This window comes from Haliotis rubra, unplaced genomic scaffold (genome assembly GCF_003918875.1).
Source record: "Haliotis rubra isolate DU_JTF1 unplaced genomic scaffold, ASM391887v1 Scf3, whole genome shotgun sequence".
NCBI classification, from domain to species: Eukaryota; Metazoa; Mollusca; class Gastropoda; order Lepetellida; family Haliotidae; genus Haliotis; species Haliotis rubra.
In genome coordinates this window covers 179094-195765 of record NW_025766968.1, presented here as the reverse complement: position 1 = coordinate 195765, position 16672 = coordinate 179094, and the positions used below count along the sequence as shown (strand labels likewise).

The following is a 16672-nucleotide window of genomic DNA, read 5'->3' as shown; positions in this document are numbered from 1 at the left end:
GTGGACAGGATAGTAATATGACTAATGGATTAGTGTCTGCATATAGCCCTGTACAGTATTTAAACGCAATCTAGATTGCTTCATTTGGAACAGAAGCTATGGAGACATCAGAACTGCTTCATAATAATAATAATAATAAGTCTTATAATGAGCTAATCTCCATGCAACAAAGCATGTTCAAAGCGTTAACGCAAACATATATACATCATGATGAAAAGTCTAATTCTCGAACAAATGAGTCTTGAGGCTTGCTTTAAATGCATCAAGTGTTGGGACGGTCCTGAGGTTTAATGGCAGACAATTCCATTTGCGTGCAGCAGCATTTGGGAATGGTCGTGATCCAAAAGTTTTCATATGCAGAGCTACAGATAACTTTTTGGGTCATTGAGTTATGTACTCGCTTGTGTTCATCTCAATTGGGTATCCTTATCTTCCTTTGAGTAACCTAATAAATTATACCCACCTCACTCAAACTCAATTGGGTATTTTGCCATTTTCCATTATTTGTGAAAACAGAATAAAGTTTAAATGTTGGTTAACGTGTGTGTTATTTATATTTGATCTGTTATATGAGAAATGATAAGAAAGACTGCAAGTTGCCAAGTTCATGTGCTGAAATAGAACCTCTAAATATACCTCTGAGTCAGTTATTCTATCTTTCTTCAGTAACCTCCATCTGTAACGCAGGGGTCTGCTTACTTCAAATTCTAATAGGTTTGCTGAGTACGCAAGCTAGGATTTGACATCTTTGTGTGTACGCATGTTAGATCATATTTATTGAGTATTTACAAAAATTCAAGCGTACTTGTACGCAATAGACTTGAAAGGAATTGAGTGTTCACATAAATGTTTGCGTAATTTACGCAGATACGCAGCTTATCTGTACCTCTGCATATGGTATGGCAGCAATTTAAGCTGTAGTTGATGAGCAGATTTGAGATCTCTTGCAGGTTCATACACAGCAATGAGATCGTTGAGATAGCTGGGAGCTTGATGATGGATAGTTTTATATGAGAGTCAACAGTTTGAAATCCACTCTTTTCGTTATTTGAAGCCAGTGTAGTGATCTCAATACTAGTGATATGTGAGATTTCGAGCTGGTTCTTGTGACGATTCTTGCGGCAGTGTTTTGAATTTTTTGCAGTTTGTATATAGTTTCTTTGGAACATCCAACGAGGAGACAATTGCAGTAGTCCAATCTCGAAAATATGAGAGCTCTCACAAGAGCTGATGTGGCGTCAACAGTCAAAAGGTGGCGAATGGAGCCAATATTTCTTAAATGGAAATAACAGATACGACAAAGATAGTTGATGTGATCTGTCATAGTGAGGTTGGAATCAAGTTGAACACCCAGGTGAGAATTTGATGTCAGCTGTCCCCACAGATAGATGATCAACGCAAAGCTTTTTGAGTCTAGCCGATGGTCCGATGACTATGACTTCTGTCTTCTCGTCGTTCAGCTGTAGTTTGTTAGTTGCCATCCAAGTCTTGACATCTTGAATGCATGATTCCATGTTATGTACAACTGATTGTTGTAACTGAGGGTCCAGAGGAAGACCTTTCCACAGCTGGGATTCATCAGCGTAGAAGTGGTGTGGAACACTGTGTTCTTGTATGATGGCTCCAAGTTGACATCTATATAGAGTAAACAGTACGGGACCAAGCACGGAACCCTGGGGAACTCCACATGTCAGTTGGATGTTCTCTGATTTGGTGTCCCTTATCATCACACATTGTCTTCTGTCCGTCAGATAGGACTTGAAAGTGTTTATATTTTTGTTGCAGCATCGTTGTAATTATTCACATCATAATAATAAGTTTAATAACTGCTATGGCATAAACGTTTTGTCAGCTATTGATGAAACTAGAACTGTTTGAATTGTTTTCTAGAGTGAATAAATTAGAACTATAATTCAGACATCACAAAAGTACAGCAACCATTTAATCCCAGATTATGCTAACATGATTTTGACTTTTCTAGTCTTGTGCTAATAAGACAAGGGTAAACACATTTATTACTTGTTGTGTTGTTCATACTTCAGATACAAGCAAAATTGCTGTATCTGGTTTGTCATGCAACTAATGATTTAATATTTCTATTTAAAAACATTTACCTCATTGAACAACAACATAACATAATGAAACTAAGTCTTAGTGAATGTTTTAAGAAAAATGGCTTAACTACCAAACATAAATATCTTTACAGATTATTTATTTTTCTCTGGAGATCTAGCACTAGTTCACATGTGTTTAAAAATAACATGCATCCCTATTTTCACAAAGCTGTATCCACAGTAGATATACAATGTTCACGAATGGTGTTTCAAGGTAACAGGACATTGGGTCCTGTAAGTTTCAGATGTCTGTCTGACCCACTGAAAATTCAAGGACCCAGAGAATACAAATTAAACACACATTTCAGATTTAACATTTCTTATTTTTGGCATTGAAATGATTAATAAACGTAAAATTTAAACAGCAAACAAGTGTCACATGTCACATACAACATCCTCAGTCAAAGTCATTGTGAAATATAGTCAGTCACTGGGGCTGGTGGGTTGTAGACTTCCATCAGACCGTCGGTGAATCTGCCAGATTTGTCCGAAGGTCCGACACTATTTGTGAACACTGGATATACTGGAAAATGCATCCATATCATTGACTTTGAGTTAGCAGAAAGTCAATATTTTGACTGAATTACCTAATGGGCTTGGGAGTATAGCCAAAAGGGCCACACATCAACAGACACAAATACATTGGTTAAAATGGCCACACAAAAGAGGCAACAGAACTACACACCCACAGTTTTAAACTGCTTCTCCAAAGAGTCAAAGGGGCTGCAAATCAAAAGTGGTAACATCATAAAAATAGAACAATACATGTTGTATGTTTTATATCTTTATTCATTTCATACGAAATATCTGCAACATGAGGCATGCATCAGAATCACAAACTCTTCTTCTTTGCATATACAGTAGCCTAAAGACACCAAGCTCAGGTTTTACTCATAATCAAATGTTAATCAACAGTTTGAATGGCTTTAGTTTGAGCAAACATTAAGTGCTTATTTAAAAACTTGGGTAATTAAAACTAATATTTGACCAACCACTATATTATTATCAGAAAATAGTTTGGGACCTCATCACATTTATTTCCTCGTTGGATTGGTGATTGGATGTTGATTACAGCTAAAGTAAGAGGTTTTAATTTACTGAATGTTTGATGTTAGTAAAATAGAATGAGTGTTCATTAGGACAGACATTGCAGACATGAGGAAAACAGCGGAGAGGTTGTGGAAGTGGAAGAGCACATCTGCATCAGTGCACCCACTTTGAGGACGGCGCATGAGCAACTGTATACCATGTCTTCAGTGTTGTGATAAGCATTAGGCTAGTTTGTATTTCCCGCCGTTCCTACTGATTCAACGATAAACTCTTCCCACCTGTTTGATTTGAATATTCATTTCGGTCGACAGAAATGTATGCAACCTACTCGTTTACCATTCAATTTTACTTACGTTTTGGTTTTAGCTTGCTATTGTCATTTTCCGTATCTGTACATTTAGTTTGCGTCTGCACGATACGAACTGGTTTTCTTGTTGACATCTATTTTGCTTGGACGCATCACCACAAATAAGTAGACAGTGCCCAGTCTCGAGAATGCGCGAGATTAAGGGGAGGTTACTCTTATTTCTATTGCTTAAGTGGGAGCAGGGACGAACATGACAGACAATATCCAGGTATGATCTGCTAGTTCACAGCGAACTTTATTGTCAAGCAATGCGAGCTGTATTTATCATTTCAACAACAAGAAATACCATTAGATAGCGATCATGCAAGCTTGTTGATATCAGATATTTATCGAAAACGATTACATTCTAATCAGATCATTCTAGTCATTACTTACATAACGAACTATGCTAACATAGGGAATGTTGTCAAGGATTCTAATCGTTGTGGCAATGCACGGAAGTTGCATCCAGTGTCCTATTAGAGTCATCTCTGTTTTCACCAAGAATGTTTGTGCAAAACTGTGAATGAAATGTTTGAACACCGACAGAACATTAGTCATTACTGCCATTGTTAATATTATTCAGCACTGATCAGGACACTGAGCTTCATTATTCGAGTATTATGTGTAAGGTCATTATCAAATGTATCAGTCCCAAATGAAATGACATACAAGAAATGTACTAGAGGAGAAATGTTCAAGTTTGGGGGAGATGGATTATTACAGGGTAACTATAACAATTTGTCACATCTATTATGATAAAGTATACACTGCATTATATCATGACATTATTTTGAGATTTGTTCTTTGTTTCAGATTAAAGTCTTGTTTTTTGCCAAAAGTCGTGATTTAGTTGGTCAGAAGGAATCACTTGTGGATACTCCATCATCCCTTTCAGCACAACAGCTGTTGCAGCTACTGTTGGACAAGTTTCCAAGGTGGATATTGTGTTGTTTAGTTATCATTTGAGCATACATCTTTGTAAGACACTGGAATTTACTGAGTAGACCAATCATGCATTTGAATATGAATTATCATGAAAATGAGTTTGCTTCTTGCCATATCTTGTATTATGTGAGAATATGTGCTTTTTGTAAAATACGTAATAAATTGTAGCTGCATATGTCAGAGAATTAGAAGTAATAGGTCAATCTGAAGCTAAATGAAATATGATTCAATCTATAAGCTTGAGTTAACACTTCATTTTCCTTTACTTTGTTCACAATGACAGATGACTGCTTTTGTAAAACCTTTTCCTATATTTTCAGTATTTCCCCTATCTCAGAAAACATTGTATTGTCATTGAATGAAGACTATATTGACCTAAACGACAATGAGGTAGAACTCCATAACGGGGACGAACTTGCTATCATCCCACCAATCAGTGGAGGTTAACACACATCCAGGTAAGGCTCGCCACTTGTATCAGTTGAGGGATATAACTTGGTGATGAGTTGTAGAGGTTCCAGGCAAGGAAGATGTAACATTGACTGTCTAAATTGTTGGTGATATTTCTTATAAGGGAAAAATATTGTCTGAATATATTTAACATGTTTCAGTTTCATTAGTTTCAATCAGAACAACATAGATCCTTTTGTTTAATTTAGTGGGTTTTCATTTACATCTGTTCTTAATATTAATACATGCTGTAAAATCCATATGGTTTATTGCAATAACATAATATTTGTGTTGAAAAGAATTTCGACAGGGCTTCTCTTAGGGCTAGCTATAGATATAGATCATTAAGATCGATAATCATAAACTAAATGTTAATTGATTATCAATAATTATCGGAAAAGTAACTTTGAGCAAAATTGCCCCAAAATGCCTGAAAGAAATAAATATATTTCACAAACCTACTGAGCATGGGATACCAACAAAACAGCATCTTGAACATAATTTAGAAGCAACCCAATATTAAAAAACTTTCATTTGTATATTGTTTGAGTAAATTAAACCTTTATTCTATCACAAAAGTTTACGTACAATGTTATTGATGACACTATTTTCATATTGATAATCATTAATAATTTGTCATATCAGCATTATTTCTGATTATCAATCTTTTTAGCATCTCTATAGCATCTCTGTCAGTTGTCTGTGCCTGTTTGTCCAATGTCAAGTGTCTCCTTGGAACCGCAGAGGGTGAACATGGTGAAAGTGAGACTTTGTATACTGTTTCATATGTTCTTACAGTAGGCATGGTAGTGACACTTGACAAAATGATTGAGATCCTTATGTTGCTTTCTGTCATTTTATTGGGGAAAAGGAATGCTGTAAAATTCCCCTGGAACTGATTTTACTGCTGAAACTTGGCAGGTTTCTTTCCCCCAGAAACGATGATGGCATCTTTGGCCAGAATAGATATTATTCATTTGTTATTTGTTTTTAAAATTGAAATGCAAGTTATAAACTGATATTTTTCAGCCTTTTTCTCAGAAATTCAAATATCTTATAATGTATAATTCACTTCAGAACGATGATCGATAATCAAACACAGAACCAGTATTCAGTGATATGTTAAAAAATATCCTTTGTGCCATATCTAATATAGTTCCCATGTTGTTCTCCCTCACTGAAGGTTCAGAAGCTTATTGTTCATTGTGATATTGTAAACCACAACGTGTATCATAGATCCATTTATATAATGTTATTAGCATTTAGGTATTCATGATAAGGCCTCATGGGACTGATTATTTGTTCCTTGGACATTTTATCTGTAAGTTTTGCTTAATTGCAGATCTTTAAAACATTATGTCATGTCATAAGGAGCAAGTACTTTGTCCTGTTTGAAAATAATCAACGTTTATATCTTATAGTATTACATATTTGTCATTTTAACTGGCATCGCATTGTATGAAAATCATGAAAGTGCCTTTTACGTCGCCCCATAGACACAGGTGAAACTGTGGTGCATAGATACAGGTGAAACTATAGGGCATAGATACAGGTGAAACTGGAGCACAGATACAGGTGAAACTATGGGGCATAGATACAGGTGAAACTGGAGCACAGATACAGGTGAAACTATGGGGCATAGATACAGGTGAGACTGTGGGTCATAGATTCAGGTGAGACTGTGGGTCATAGATTCAGGTGAGACTGTGGGTCATAGATACAGGTGAGACTGTGGGTCATAGATTCAGGTGAGACTGTGGGGCATAGATTCAGGTGAGACTGTGGGTCATAGATTCAGGTGAGACTGTGGGTCATAGATACGTGGGTCATAGATACAGGTGAAACTGGAGCACAGATACAGGTGAATCTATGGGGCATAGATACAGGTGAAACTGGAGCACAGATACAGGTGAAACTATGGGGCATAGATACAGGTGAGACTGTGGGTCATAGATTCAGGTGAGACTGTGGGTCATAGATACAGGTGAGACTGTGGGTCATAGATTCAGGTGAGACTGTGGGTCATAGATTCAGGTGAGACTGTGGGTCAAAGATACAGGTGAAACTGTGGGTCATAGATTCAGGTGAGACTGTGGGTCATAGATTCAGGTGAAACTGTGGGTCATAGATACAGGTGAAACTGTGGGTGATAGATACAGGTGAGACTGTGGGTCAAAGATTCAGGTGAGACTGTGGGTCATAGATACAGGTGAGACTGTGGGTCATAGATTCAGGTGAGACTGTGGGTCATAGATTCAGGTGAGACTGTGGGTCATAGATTCAGGTGAGACTGTGGGTCAAAGATTCAGGTGAGACTGTGGGTCATAGATACAGGTGAGACTGTGGGTCAAAGATACAGGTGAAACTGTGGGTCATAGATTCAGGTGAGACTGTGGGTCATAGATTCAGGTGAAACTGTGGGTCATAGATACAGGTGAGACTGTGGGTCAAAGATTCAGGTGAGACTGTGGGTCATAGATACAGGTGAGACTGTGGGTCATAGATTCAGGTGAGACTGTGGGTCATAGATTCAGGTGAGACTGTGGGGCATAGATACAGGTGAGACTGTGGGGCATAGATACAGATGAGACTGGGGCATAGATACAGGTGAAACTGGCAGACATAGATTCAGGTGAGACTGTGGGTCACAGATTCAGGTGAAACTCTCTGGTATAGAGACAGTTGAAACTATGGGGCATAGATACAGGTGAAACTCTCTGTAATAGTTACAGGTGAAACTGGGGCATAGATACAGGTGAAACTCTCTGGTATAGATACAAGTGAAATTGTGGAGCAAAGATACAAGTGAAACTCTCTGTAATAGTTACAGGTGAAACTGTGGCATAGATACAGGTGAAACTGTCTGGTATAGATACAAGTGAAACTGGGGCATAGATACAGGAAAAACTCTCTGGTATAGATACAAGTGAAGCTGGGGGGCAAATATACAGGTGAAACTCTCTGGTATAGATACAAGTGAAACTGTGGAGCAAAGATACCAGTGAAACTCTCTGGTATAGATACAGGTGAAACTGTGGAGCAAAGATACAAGTGAAACTCTCTGGTATAGTTACAGGTGAAACTGGGGCATAGATACAGGTGAAACTCTCTGGTATAGATACAAGTGAAACTGGGGAGCAAAGATACAAGTGATACTCTCTGGTATAGATACAGGTGAAACTGTGGGGCATAGATACAGGTGAAACTCTCTGGTATAGATACAGGTGAAACTGCGGGGTATAGATACAGGTGAAACTCTCTGGTATAGATACAGGTGAAACTGTGGGGCATAGATACAGGTGAAACCCTCTGTTATAGTTACAGATGAAACTGGGGCATAGATACAGGTGAAACTCTCTAGTATAGATACAGGTGAAACTGTGGGGCATAGATACAGTTGAAACTCTCTGGTATAGATAGAAGTGAACCTGTGGAGCAAAGATACAAGTGAAACTGTCTGGTATAGATACAGGTGAAACTGTGGGGCATAGATACATGTGAAACTCTCTGGTATAGTTACAGGTGAAACTGTGGGTCATAGATACAGACGAAACTCTCTGGTATAGATACAGGTGAAACTGTGGGGCATAGATACAGGTGAAACTCTCTGGTATAGATACAGGTGAAACTCTCTGTCATAGTTACAGGTGAAACTGGGGCATAGATACAGGTGAAACTGAGGGGCATAGAGACAGGTGAAACTCTTTAGTGTAGAAACAGGTGAAACTGTGGGACATAGATACAGGTGGAACTCTCTGGTATATATACAGGTGAACCTCTCTGGTATAGGTACAGGTGAAACTCCCTGGTATAGATACAGGGGAAACTTTCTGGTATAGATACAGGGGAAACTGTGGGGCAAAGATACAGGTGAAACTCTCTGGTGTAGAAACAGGTGAAACTGTGGGACATAGATACAGGTGAAACTCTGGTATAGGTACAGGTGAAACTGTGGGACATAGATACAGGTGAAACTCTCTGGTATAGATACAGGTGAAACTCTCTGGTATAGATACAGGTGAAACCCTCTGGCATAGATACAGTTGAAACTCTCTAGTATAGATACAGTTGAAACTGTGGGGCATAGATACAGGTGAAATTCTCTGGTATAGATACAGGTGAAACTGTGGGACATAGATACAGGTGAAACTCTCTGGTATAGATACAGGTGAAACTGTGGGACATAGATACAGGTGAAACTCTCTGGTATAGATACAGGTGAAACTCTCTGGTATAGATACAGGTGAAACTCTGGTATAGATACAGTTGAAACTCTCTGGTATAGATACAGGTGAAACCCTCTGGTATAGATACAGTTGAAACTCTCTAGTATAGATACAGTTGAAACTGTGGGGCATAGATTCAGGTGAAATTCTCTGGTATAGATACAGGTGAAACTGTGGGACATAGATACAGGTGAAACTCTCTAGTATAGATACAGGTGAAACTGTGGGACATAGATACAGGTGAAACTCTCTGGTATATATACAGGTGAAACTCTCTGGTATAGATACAGGTGAAACTGGGGCATAGATACAGTTGAAACTCTCTGGTATAGATGCAGGTGAAACAAAGGTCATTATCATCAGCATCATTAGGGGTGTATGAATTTGTTCAATATTTCAATAAACCAACAACATTATCAGCATCATCATTAGGAGGTGGGGTAGCCTAGTGGTTAAAGCGTTGGCTCGTCATGCCGAAGACACAGGTTCGAATCCCCACATGGGTACTCTGTGTGAAGCCCATTTCTGATGTTCCCCGCCGGGATGTTGCTTGTATATTGCTAAAAGCAGCATAAAACCAAACTCAGTCAGTCAGTCAGCATCATCATCACCATAATTATTTTTTCTAAATATTGTTATAGATTTGATATGCCCGAAAAGAGAAGTAATTAAATTATGGTTATTGCCACAAATACCAGGATATAAATTTTCATATTTCAATAGTTAACATAGTCATCATTTCATGTGCACATATTACTGAGATGAATCCAGCAACAGCTGCAGTCTCGTGCGGCCTGTGTTTATTCAGACACTGTGTGGGGATTAAACTGTGGTAGTTACAATCAAAGTGTAAATAAAGGATAATGAACATGTGATGTTTTTCATATGCTTCGGTATTAATCTGATACCAGGACAAAGGTTCATTTATTTGTTTATGTAAAGAGTGGCTCTGCCTACTGTGTTGATGTCACAGTTGTTACCATGGTGAAGGAACATGACCAAAGCATTTGGACAGTGGAACAAAATGAAATTTTGTCTTTAATATCGAATAAACTTTTGCCTCTGAAATAGGTACATATTAAATTTTTCAGATTTTAATATTGTTTCATCTACGTTATCATCTGTTATGATTACCAGACATGAATCGCCCATTTGTCTAAGGTGCCAAAATTTGAGTGCAGAGTTGAATCCCATTTGAATCTCATTTCTTTCTGTTTATCCCCCCACCCAACAGTTTGAAAAAAATGGGACTATATCGACCCATATATATGTCTGTTTATATGTTGTCAATCCGTTTCCAGAGCAGAACTCAGAAATGGATGAATTTTTATTGTTGAAAATGAAACTTGCTGCACAGATCAACCTAGTGGTGAAGTGTTGCCTTTGATGATTTGTGAATTATTTTTTTCATGTATCTATTTGTTTTCATCATGATAAATTGGACTTTACTGAAAAAAAGGAAAGTTTTGTTTGTAAGTGTGACCCCCAAACTGTTGAATGTTCCTTGAATTATGATTCTAGCTATACAGTCTTGTAGTGATCTGGTGCCCTTAATGATTTATGATATTGAAAAATAATAGCAGACTTATCTTTATCAATCACTTATCTTGTTAGATTCAATTGATTCTTTGTGAATTACAGTAATTTTGACGTCTCTGTCATGGTATTGACTGATGTAATAACACAGACTTAGTCATGCAGATAAACTAGTTGAGCACACTCTCTTAATGGGAGTGTCAAAGTGGTTATTGTAGAAAGTGTTATTTAAGAAATAAATAAGTGTCCTAATGCTTTAACTATAATAGTCCAGGGCGAAAGTGTGCTTTATTACACTATACATGGTTGTAGAGCGAACTGTATTTCTTTTCTAAGATGCCAAATTTAATACTTTCTAAGGATAATTACGATTAATCTAAGGCGGAAAACAAATGAAGTGTTAGGATATTAAGAATTCTCGCACAGGGCTAACTAGCGTGCTGTTCTATTGATGTGTCTGCCCCCCTACGTTAAGACGAACGTTACCAGAAAAAAAACAATTGATAAACTGTTTGATGACGGTTTACGTTCAGATTAAATATCTTCTTTTAGTTATTTTGATTACATCTGTGATTAACGTAAACCATATGGGGCATTTCTACTATCAATGTAAGTTTAGATCAGTACATCCAGATGAAGCTGAGTAGTCAAACGACATTCCACGATTGCATTGTGGGAATGTAAACATTGTGAACATTACCTAGTCGCTGAAAACTTGTGACTCAAATTGAGACTTTTTAACCTTCGGAAAACATAAACGTAATGTTTCCACCAGTGATGTTAGCTGCGTGAAGCAACTGCCAACCAAGAAACGGGATGCAACGGAGTAGTTTACTGTAGGAGGCTGTACGAGGCGATGACAACTGACATGCACCGTGACGTCGCTTACATTGTGACGTAATGCAAAATTGTTTGATTACGAGGGGGCAGACTAGAATGGCGCAGTGACACCAATACATTGGGACGTAATGCAAAAAGTGCACATTATTGTCTGATAAAGTACTGTCGGCGCCTTTGATCTTTCACCGAAGCATCTTAGAATCAATGTTATTTTTATCTTTGAACAGATTAAGCAACATCTGAAACTTTAGAAGATGAATCACATTGAGATCACAGAGGAGAAGCTCAACTTGGAGAAGATCACAGCCCTCGTCACTGCACCTTCGTGTGGAGCTGTATCAGTCTTCATGGGTCAGTTTTGAAGGCAGAATAGGTCCCCACTACATCGGATGTCATGTTTCCAAATTTGAGAGTAGAGGCTTTTTATGCATGTACACTTTTGTGTCAGAGTAATTGTCTGACAGTAGGGTTTTCAGATTAACATGTATTAGTAGAAGAAGGTTTTCACTGTATTCTAAAATATAATACCAGTCGTTTCAAAATTTGTTAATCCTTAATTTCTCATAACATGCAATAAATGTCTGGCCTCTGTGCCAGTCTGAAGGGGTCATAGCATTGCAGCTGTCATAGCTCCATGTTATGGAGCTTTTATACGGGCCCTGGAAAGTATGGTTTATACTAACTAGAATTAGAGCTGTGATCGCTGAAGGGGTGGGAAGCCCGTTCAGACTCTCATCACTTGTTCTGTCATTACATTTATTTAAATACAGTGCTTTCAGTGACATCTTTATATACATGTGTCCCCACACAGGCACAACACGGGACAACTTTGAAAACAAGCATGTTGTGAAACTAGAGTACGAGGCCTACATTCCCATGGCAAAGAAGAAAATGGTTGAAGTTTGTGACCAGATCCGAGCTCAGTGGCAAGTTGAACACATCGCCATTGTTCACAGACTTGGGTAGGTTCTGATTGTGTGTGGTTATATGATACTCTTGGTTGACTTGTAATTCTGTAGTGTGATGTAGTGAAGTCCTAAATAGGAGCATGCTAGACGTAAGGTAATGACCCAGTTTGTAAATGGAAATAAAAGCCAAATAGCTAGCCATGGTAAGAGTGGTGACTGGTTGAAACCAAGCCTTTGTGTTAGACTGAACTGTTTTGGGGCCTAGTTAATATATGAGCAACCAAGATGAGGCATTGTTTCTGCAAGTCAACTTACATTTATATGGGCAGTACTTCAAGAGCTTCACATACATTCCATGGTAGAACAGGTTCCCAGTGTCCCGTCCTTTTGTTTATTCTTAGGGTTGAATATTTGTATCCACATTTGGAGTTTAGAGCTGAGTTGGTCCCAGTAGTGGAGGTGTGTGGTCCCGTGCGTAGAGCTCAGGTCACAAATCAGTTGAAGTTAAGCAACGTCAAGCTCGGACAGTCCTTGGATGGGTGACCGTGTTTGGCACCTTGACTCCTGAGAGTTTCTAGGACTTCAGTCCTGCCCCACAACGAAGCACATGTGAAACATGTGGTTTCACCTTAGACAAATGAGTTTGTTCAAAATTGCCTCAGTTCACCCAGCAGAAAATGGGAACCCAGTTGGATAAAGTCATGTGACAGGCAGCATGGGTTATCCAGGGTAATAATAATCAGATTCTGATTACAGCGTCCATAGAGCAACTAGTCAGATAGATACTAGGCGCTATTTAAATGAATTATTATTATTATCATAGCCATTACTTGTTTCCTCAATGGGTTCAGGTGTGCAGAAGAAATCTCCCATTCCCTCATGTCTGTTTCTATTGTGTGACCTTCTTACATAAAACAATATTCACTCATTCCTGTTCATAATGGCCCCTGTAGGTTATAACATTTCCCATAACTAGTGGACTATTTGGCATACAATGTCAAGACGGACCAATGATAACTTGGGTCTCAACACTGATTGCTGTAAAGGGCCTACTTGGTGAAACTCTGTGACTTGCATGTCATCATATCTCAATGATCTCAATTGTTTATGATATCAACAACTGGTTTGTTTGTCCAATATTCAGATATTTACAGGCCGCCATGATGTAGCAACAATATTGCTTAATGTAGCGCTGTTATATGTTATTGCAACTGTAGCACTAAGAATGACTGACTGAGTTTGGTTTTACACCGCTTTTAGCAATATTCCAGCAACATCACGGCGGGGGACACCGGAAATGGGCTTCACACATTGTACCCATGTGGGTATTCGAACCCAGGTCTTCGGCGTGACGAGCCAACACTTTAACCACTAGGCTACCCCACCGCCCTGTAGCACTAAGATAATCCTTCAATACTTTAACGTAGACATATGACAGTCATAGCTCTGTGATTGCTTTGTGTAATGGGTCCTAGACCTACTTTTTCCCCTTCAGTTTACATATGTCCTTTGTTCTATAGTGTTGTTCCTGTGACCGAGTCCAGCATCATCATCGCGATTTCCTCCCCACATCGAAAGGAGTCACTGATGGCGGTCTCCTACGCCATTGATACTCTCAAGGCCACTGTACCCATCTGGAAAAAGGTAGGCACTCTCACCACCTGGGGCTATTTGACTCAGCAAAGGTCTCCTCTTGAAATATGAAATGTTACCTGAGATTGATTTCTTGTTAAAACTTAGGTTAGTTTACAGCAACTACCATCACTATATGGCTGAAACAATGCTGATGCTACATTATCTTTTAACTCTCTCACTTTGAGTAACTACCTGTAGTGACCTTTACAATTCTGTTTCAGGAAATCTATGATGACCACAGTTCCGACTGGAAGGCTAACAAGGAATGTGCATGGGCAGCACCAAACAAACAATCATAATATCAGGTCATAATAACCTAATAATAACCATAATACCCAGAGACTTTGTTGGAGACAAATGGCATTAGGACATTCTTCTTTGTCATTAATTTGACAAACTTCATCAGGACATTTTAGATGACAATCAATCAGGGTCCTAGAAAGTGACCCAATCGTTTACCCTGGATACGATTGTTGGTAACCGTTGTGTGAAATGACGATACTACTTCCATGTGATCAGAAATAATCATCAGTGGTGAGGTTATGTTGTGATACAAAATGATACCAAATGATACATGTATATCCTGTTCTGATACTGCTAAACTTTTGTATAGAATATTTGTTTACCCAAAACTTAGAATAATTTCATACTAATTGTAATATGTAATATCATAAATTGTCTTATCATAACAATAAATTTTGGAGCATCTTTGAAAGATAAATATATCTCTATAAAAAGTGGAGTATATTTTCTGTTCTCAACCAAATATTGACTGATTCATGGTGTAGCACTGATTTTATTTGGTCTAATGCTCTTTGATGATGGACTGTGGCTCCATAACTTGGCAAGCATCACATGAATTGACCTTACCATTGACAAATTTGATTTTTCACTAATGAACACCCATTGGTTTCATGAGACTGTAGTTAATCTGCCATGACATAACAGATGAAGTATACATGGTCTCAACCTTTCAGTTTCTCTGCCAAACTCCTTGGTGTGTGTGTGTCTAATGGAGGTTGGGAGGCAGAAAGCTTGAGACTTTGTGTACATTCATGTTCTTATTTGAATTTCCATTAGGGGAAGTACATAAAGGAAGATTAACTATAGTCATATGAGCATGTGATCTTGGAACTCTCTTGAGTTGTATATTTGCTGTGATTATAATCCTTGGTTTGTGGCCACCATAATCAAGTTGATGGGTTCCAGCCAAGTGCCTAGATGTACGTTCTATGTTCATGTGATATGCCATGATACAACCATACCAGTGTTCAAAGGGCATTGAAAAGGGCAGTCACTATTGAAATATGTCCAACTCAAGCCAAAGGATTGCATGTGTATTTATTAGTGCCTTCTGACCTAAACAGCTGCTAACAGTGATTACATGAAAAAAACCTAACCACTCACCTCCACCCGAACAATTTATAAGTAAAAGTATACACCTGGCAAAATTTTAAGGAAACAAAATTCCATGTTCACGAGAATGTCCTGTGAGAGAACTTGAGGTCTCTTTACATAGATTGTGATGGATGGCAGGTATGGATGTCTTGTATTTAATGGAAATTGTTTTTGGTTGTTGAAAACTTCTCTATGAAGTGTTTTTTCATATATATGTATAAATCCAGACAAAATATGTAAATCAACAATGATGTTTTTTAATTATCTGAGAAGATGGCTTTGCACTGTGATAAGGAAACAGATACTTCACCCACATTTGTTTTGTATACAGAATTGTTAAACCTCAATTAAGAATCGGTGAATTTGATTGGTTAATCAGCTTCTCATGCATCGCATGACCTGTCACGTTATCTATATTGATTTTGCCTGCAATAATGGCAATATACATGATTCTCCCATCTTCTTGAAAATTATCTCATTCAAATTCTTGATAACAGGGTTAAACATAAGCATTTTATGAATGAATTCCTGTATAAGAAAATAGCAAATTACTCAAGATTGTAAAAACAACATAGATCAGATATGAGTCTCCTAGTCTGACTGGACACTGGCCTGTGGCGGTCATACCCCACTTTGCCGGAGAGCTGATGTGATGATAACGAATTAAGAGTAACGGTCCGCTAGTTTGCCGGCTATAGTCTGTTTTCAGTGATTACTTGTCATCCATAGGCATTTTGGGGACATGAGTGTTTGGCAGACTGAGTTCGAAATCATTAATTACAAGGCACCAATTTGTTTTGAGTGAACTCGATTTCTAGTAACTGATTTTAGTTAAATCGAATTATATTAGCTGAATTGAGTGAAGCTTATTCCAATGATTATTTCTGAAGTTGTGCCTGTATATAAAGAATGTAGACATGGTTCGCTCATTTCAAAATGACAAACGCTCAAGTTAACATTCCAAATTCGAGGGGAGGTAGGTAGACACTTAATCTATTTAGGTCACAAGTTTAGGGTTAAGAGCACAAAAAGGGACCGAGTTCATTTGAAATGTTGTAAGACAGGTTGTCCTGCAACGGCCAACACCGTCAGTGATGTTCTCAGCAGTTCCAGGAACACACACAACCACCATCAAGACCAAGTTCAGTTCAGAAAATAGTTATGCATATTTATTTATGTCTTCAGTTACCATTTTTTTGTTTTCTGAAAATGTACGAAATA

The 16672-nt window shown here is 38.2% G+C and overlaps 1 protein-coding gene across 1 annotated transcript; it reads left to right on the top strand.

Annotated features, from left to right (window-relative positions):
• The first annotated feature begins 4781 nt into the window (after nucleotides 1–4781).
• LOC124282389 (molybdopterin synthase catalytic subunit-like) lies at nucleotides 4782–14745 on the top strand. Its single transcript, XM_046718363.1, has 5 exons — nucleotides 4782–4916; nucleotides 11738–11861; nucleotides 12322–12472; nucleotides 13939–14062; nucleotides 14275–14745. The coding sequence occupies exons 2-5, from the start codon at nucleotides 11765–11767 to the stop codon at nucleotides 14350–14352; spliced, it is 450 nt and encodes a 149-aa protein (XP_046574319.1). The 5' UTR covers nucleotides 4782–4916; nucleotides 11738–11764; the 3' UTR covers nucleotides 14353–14745.
• Nucleotides 14746–16672: the final 1927 nt, after the last annotated feature.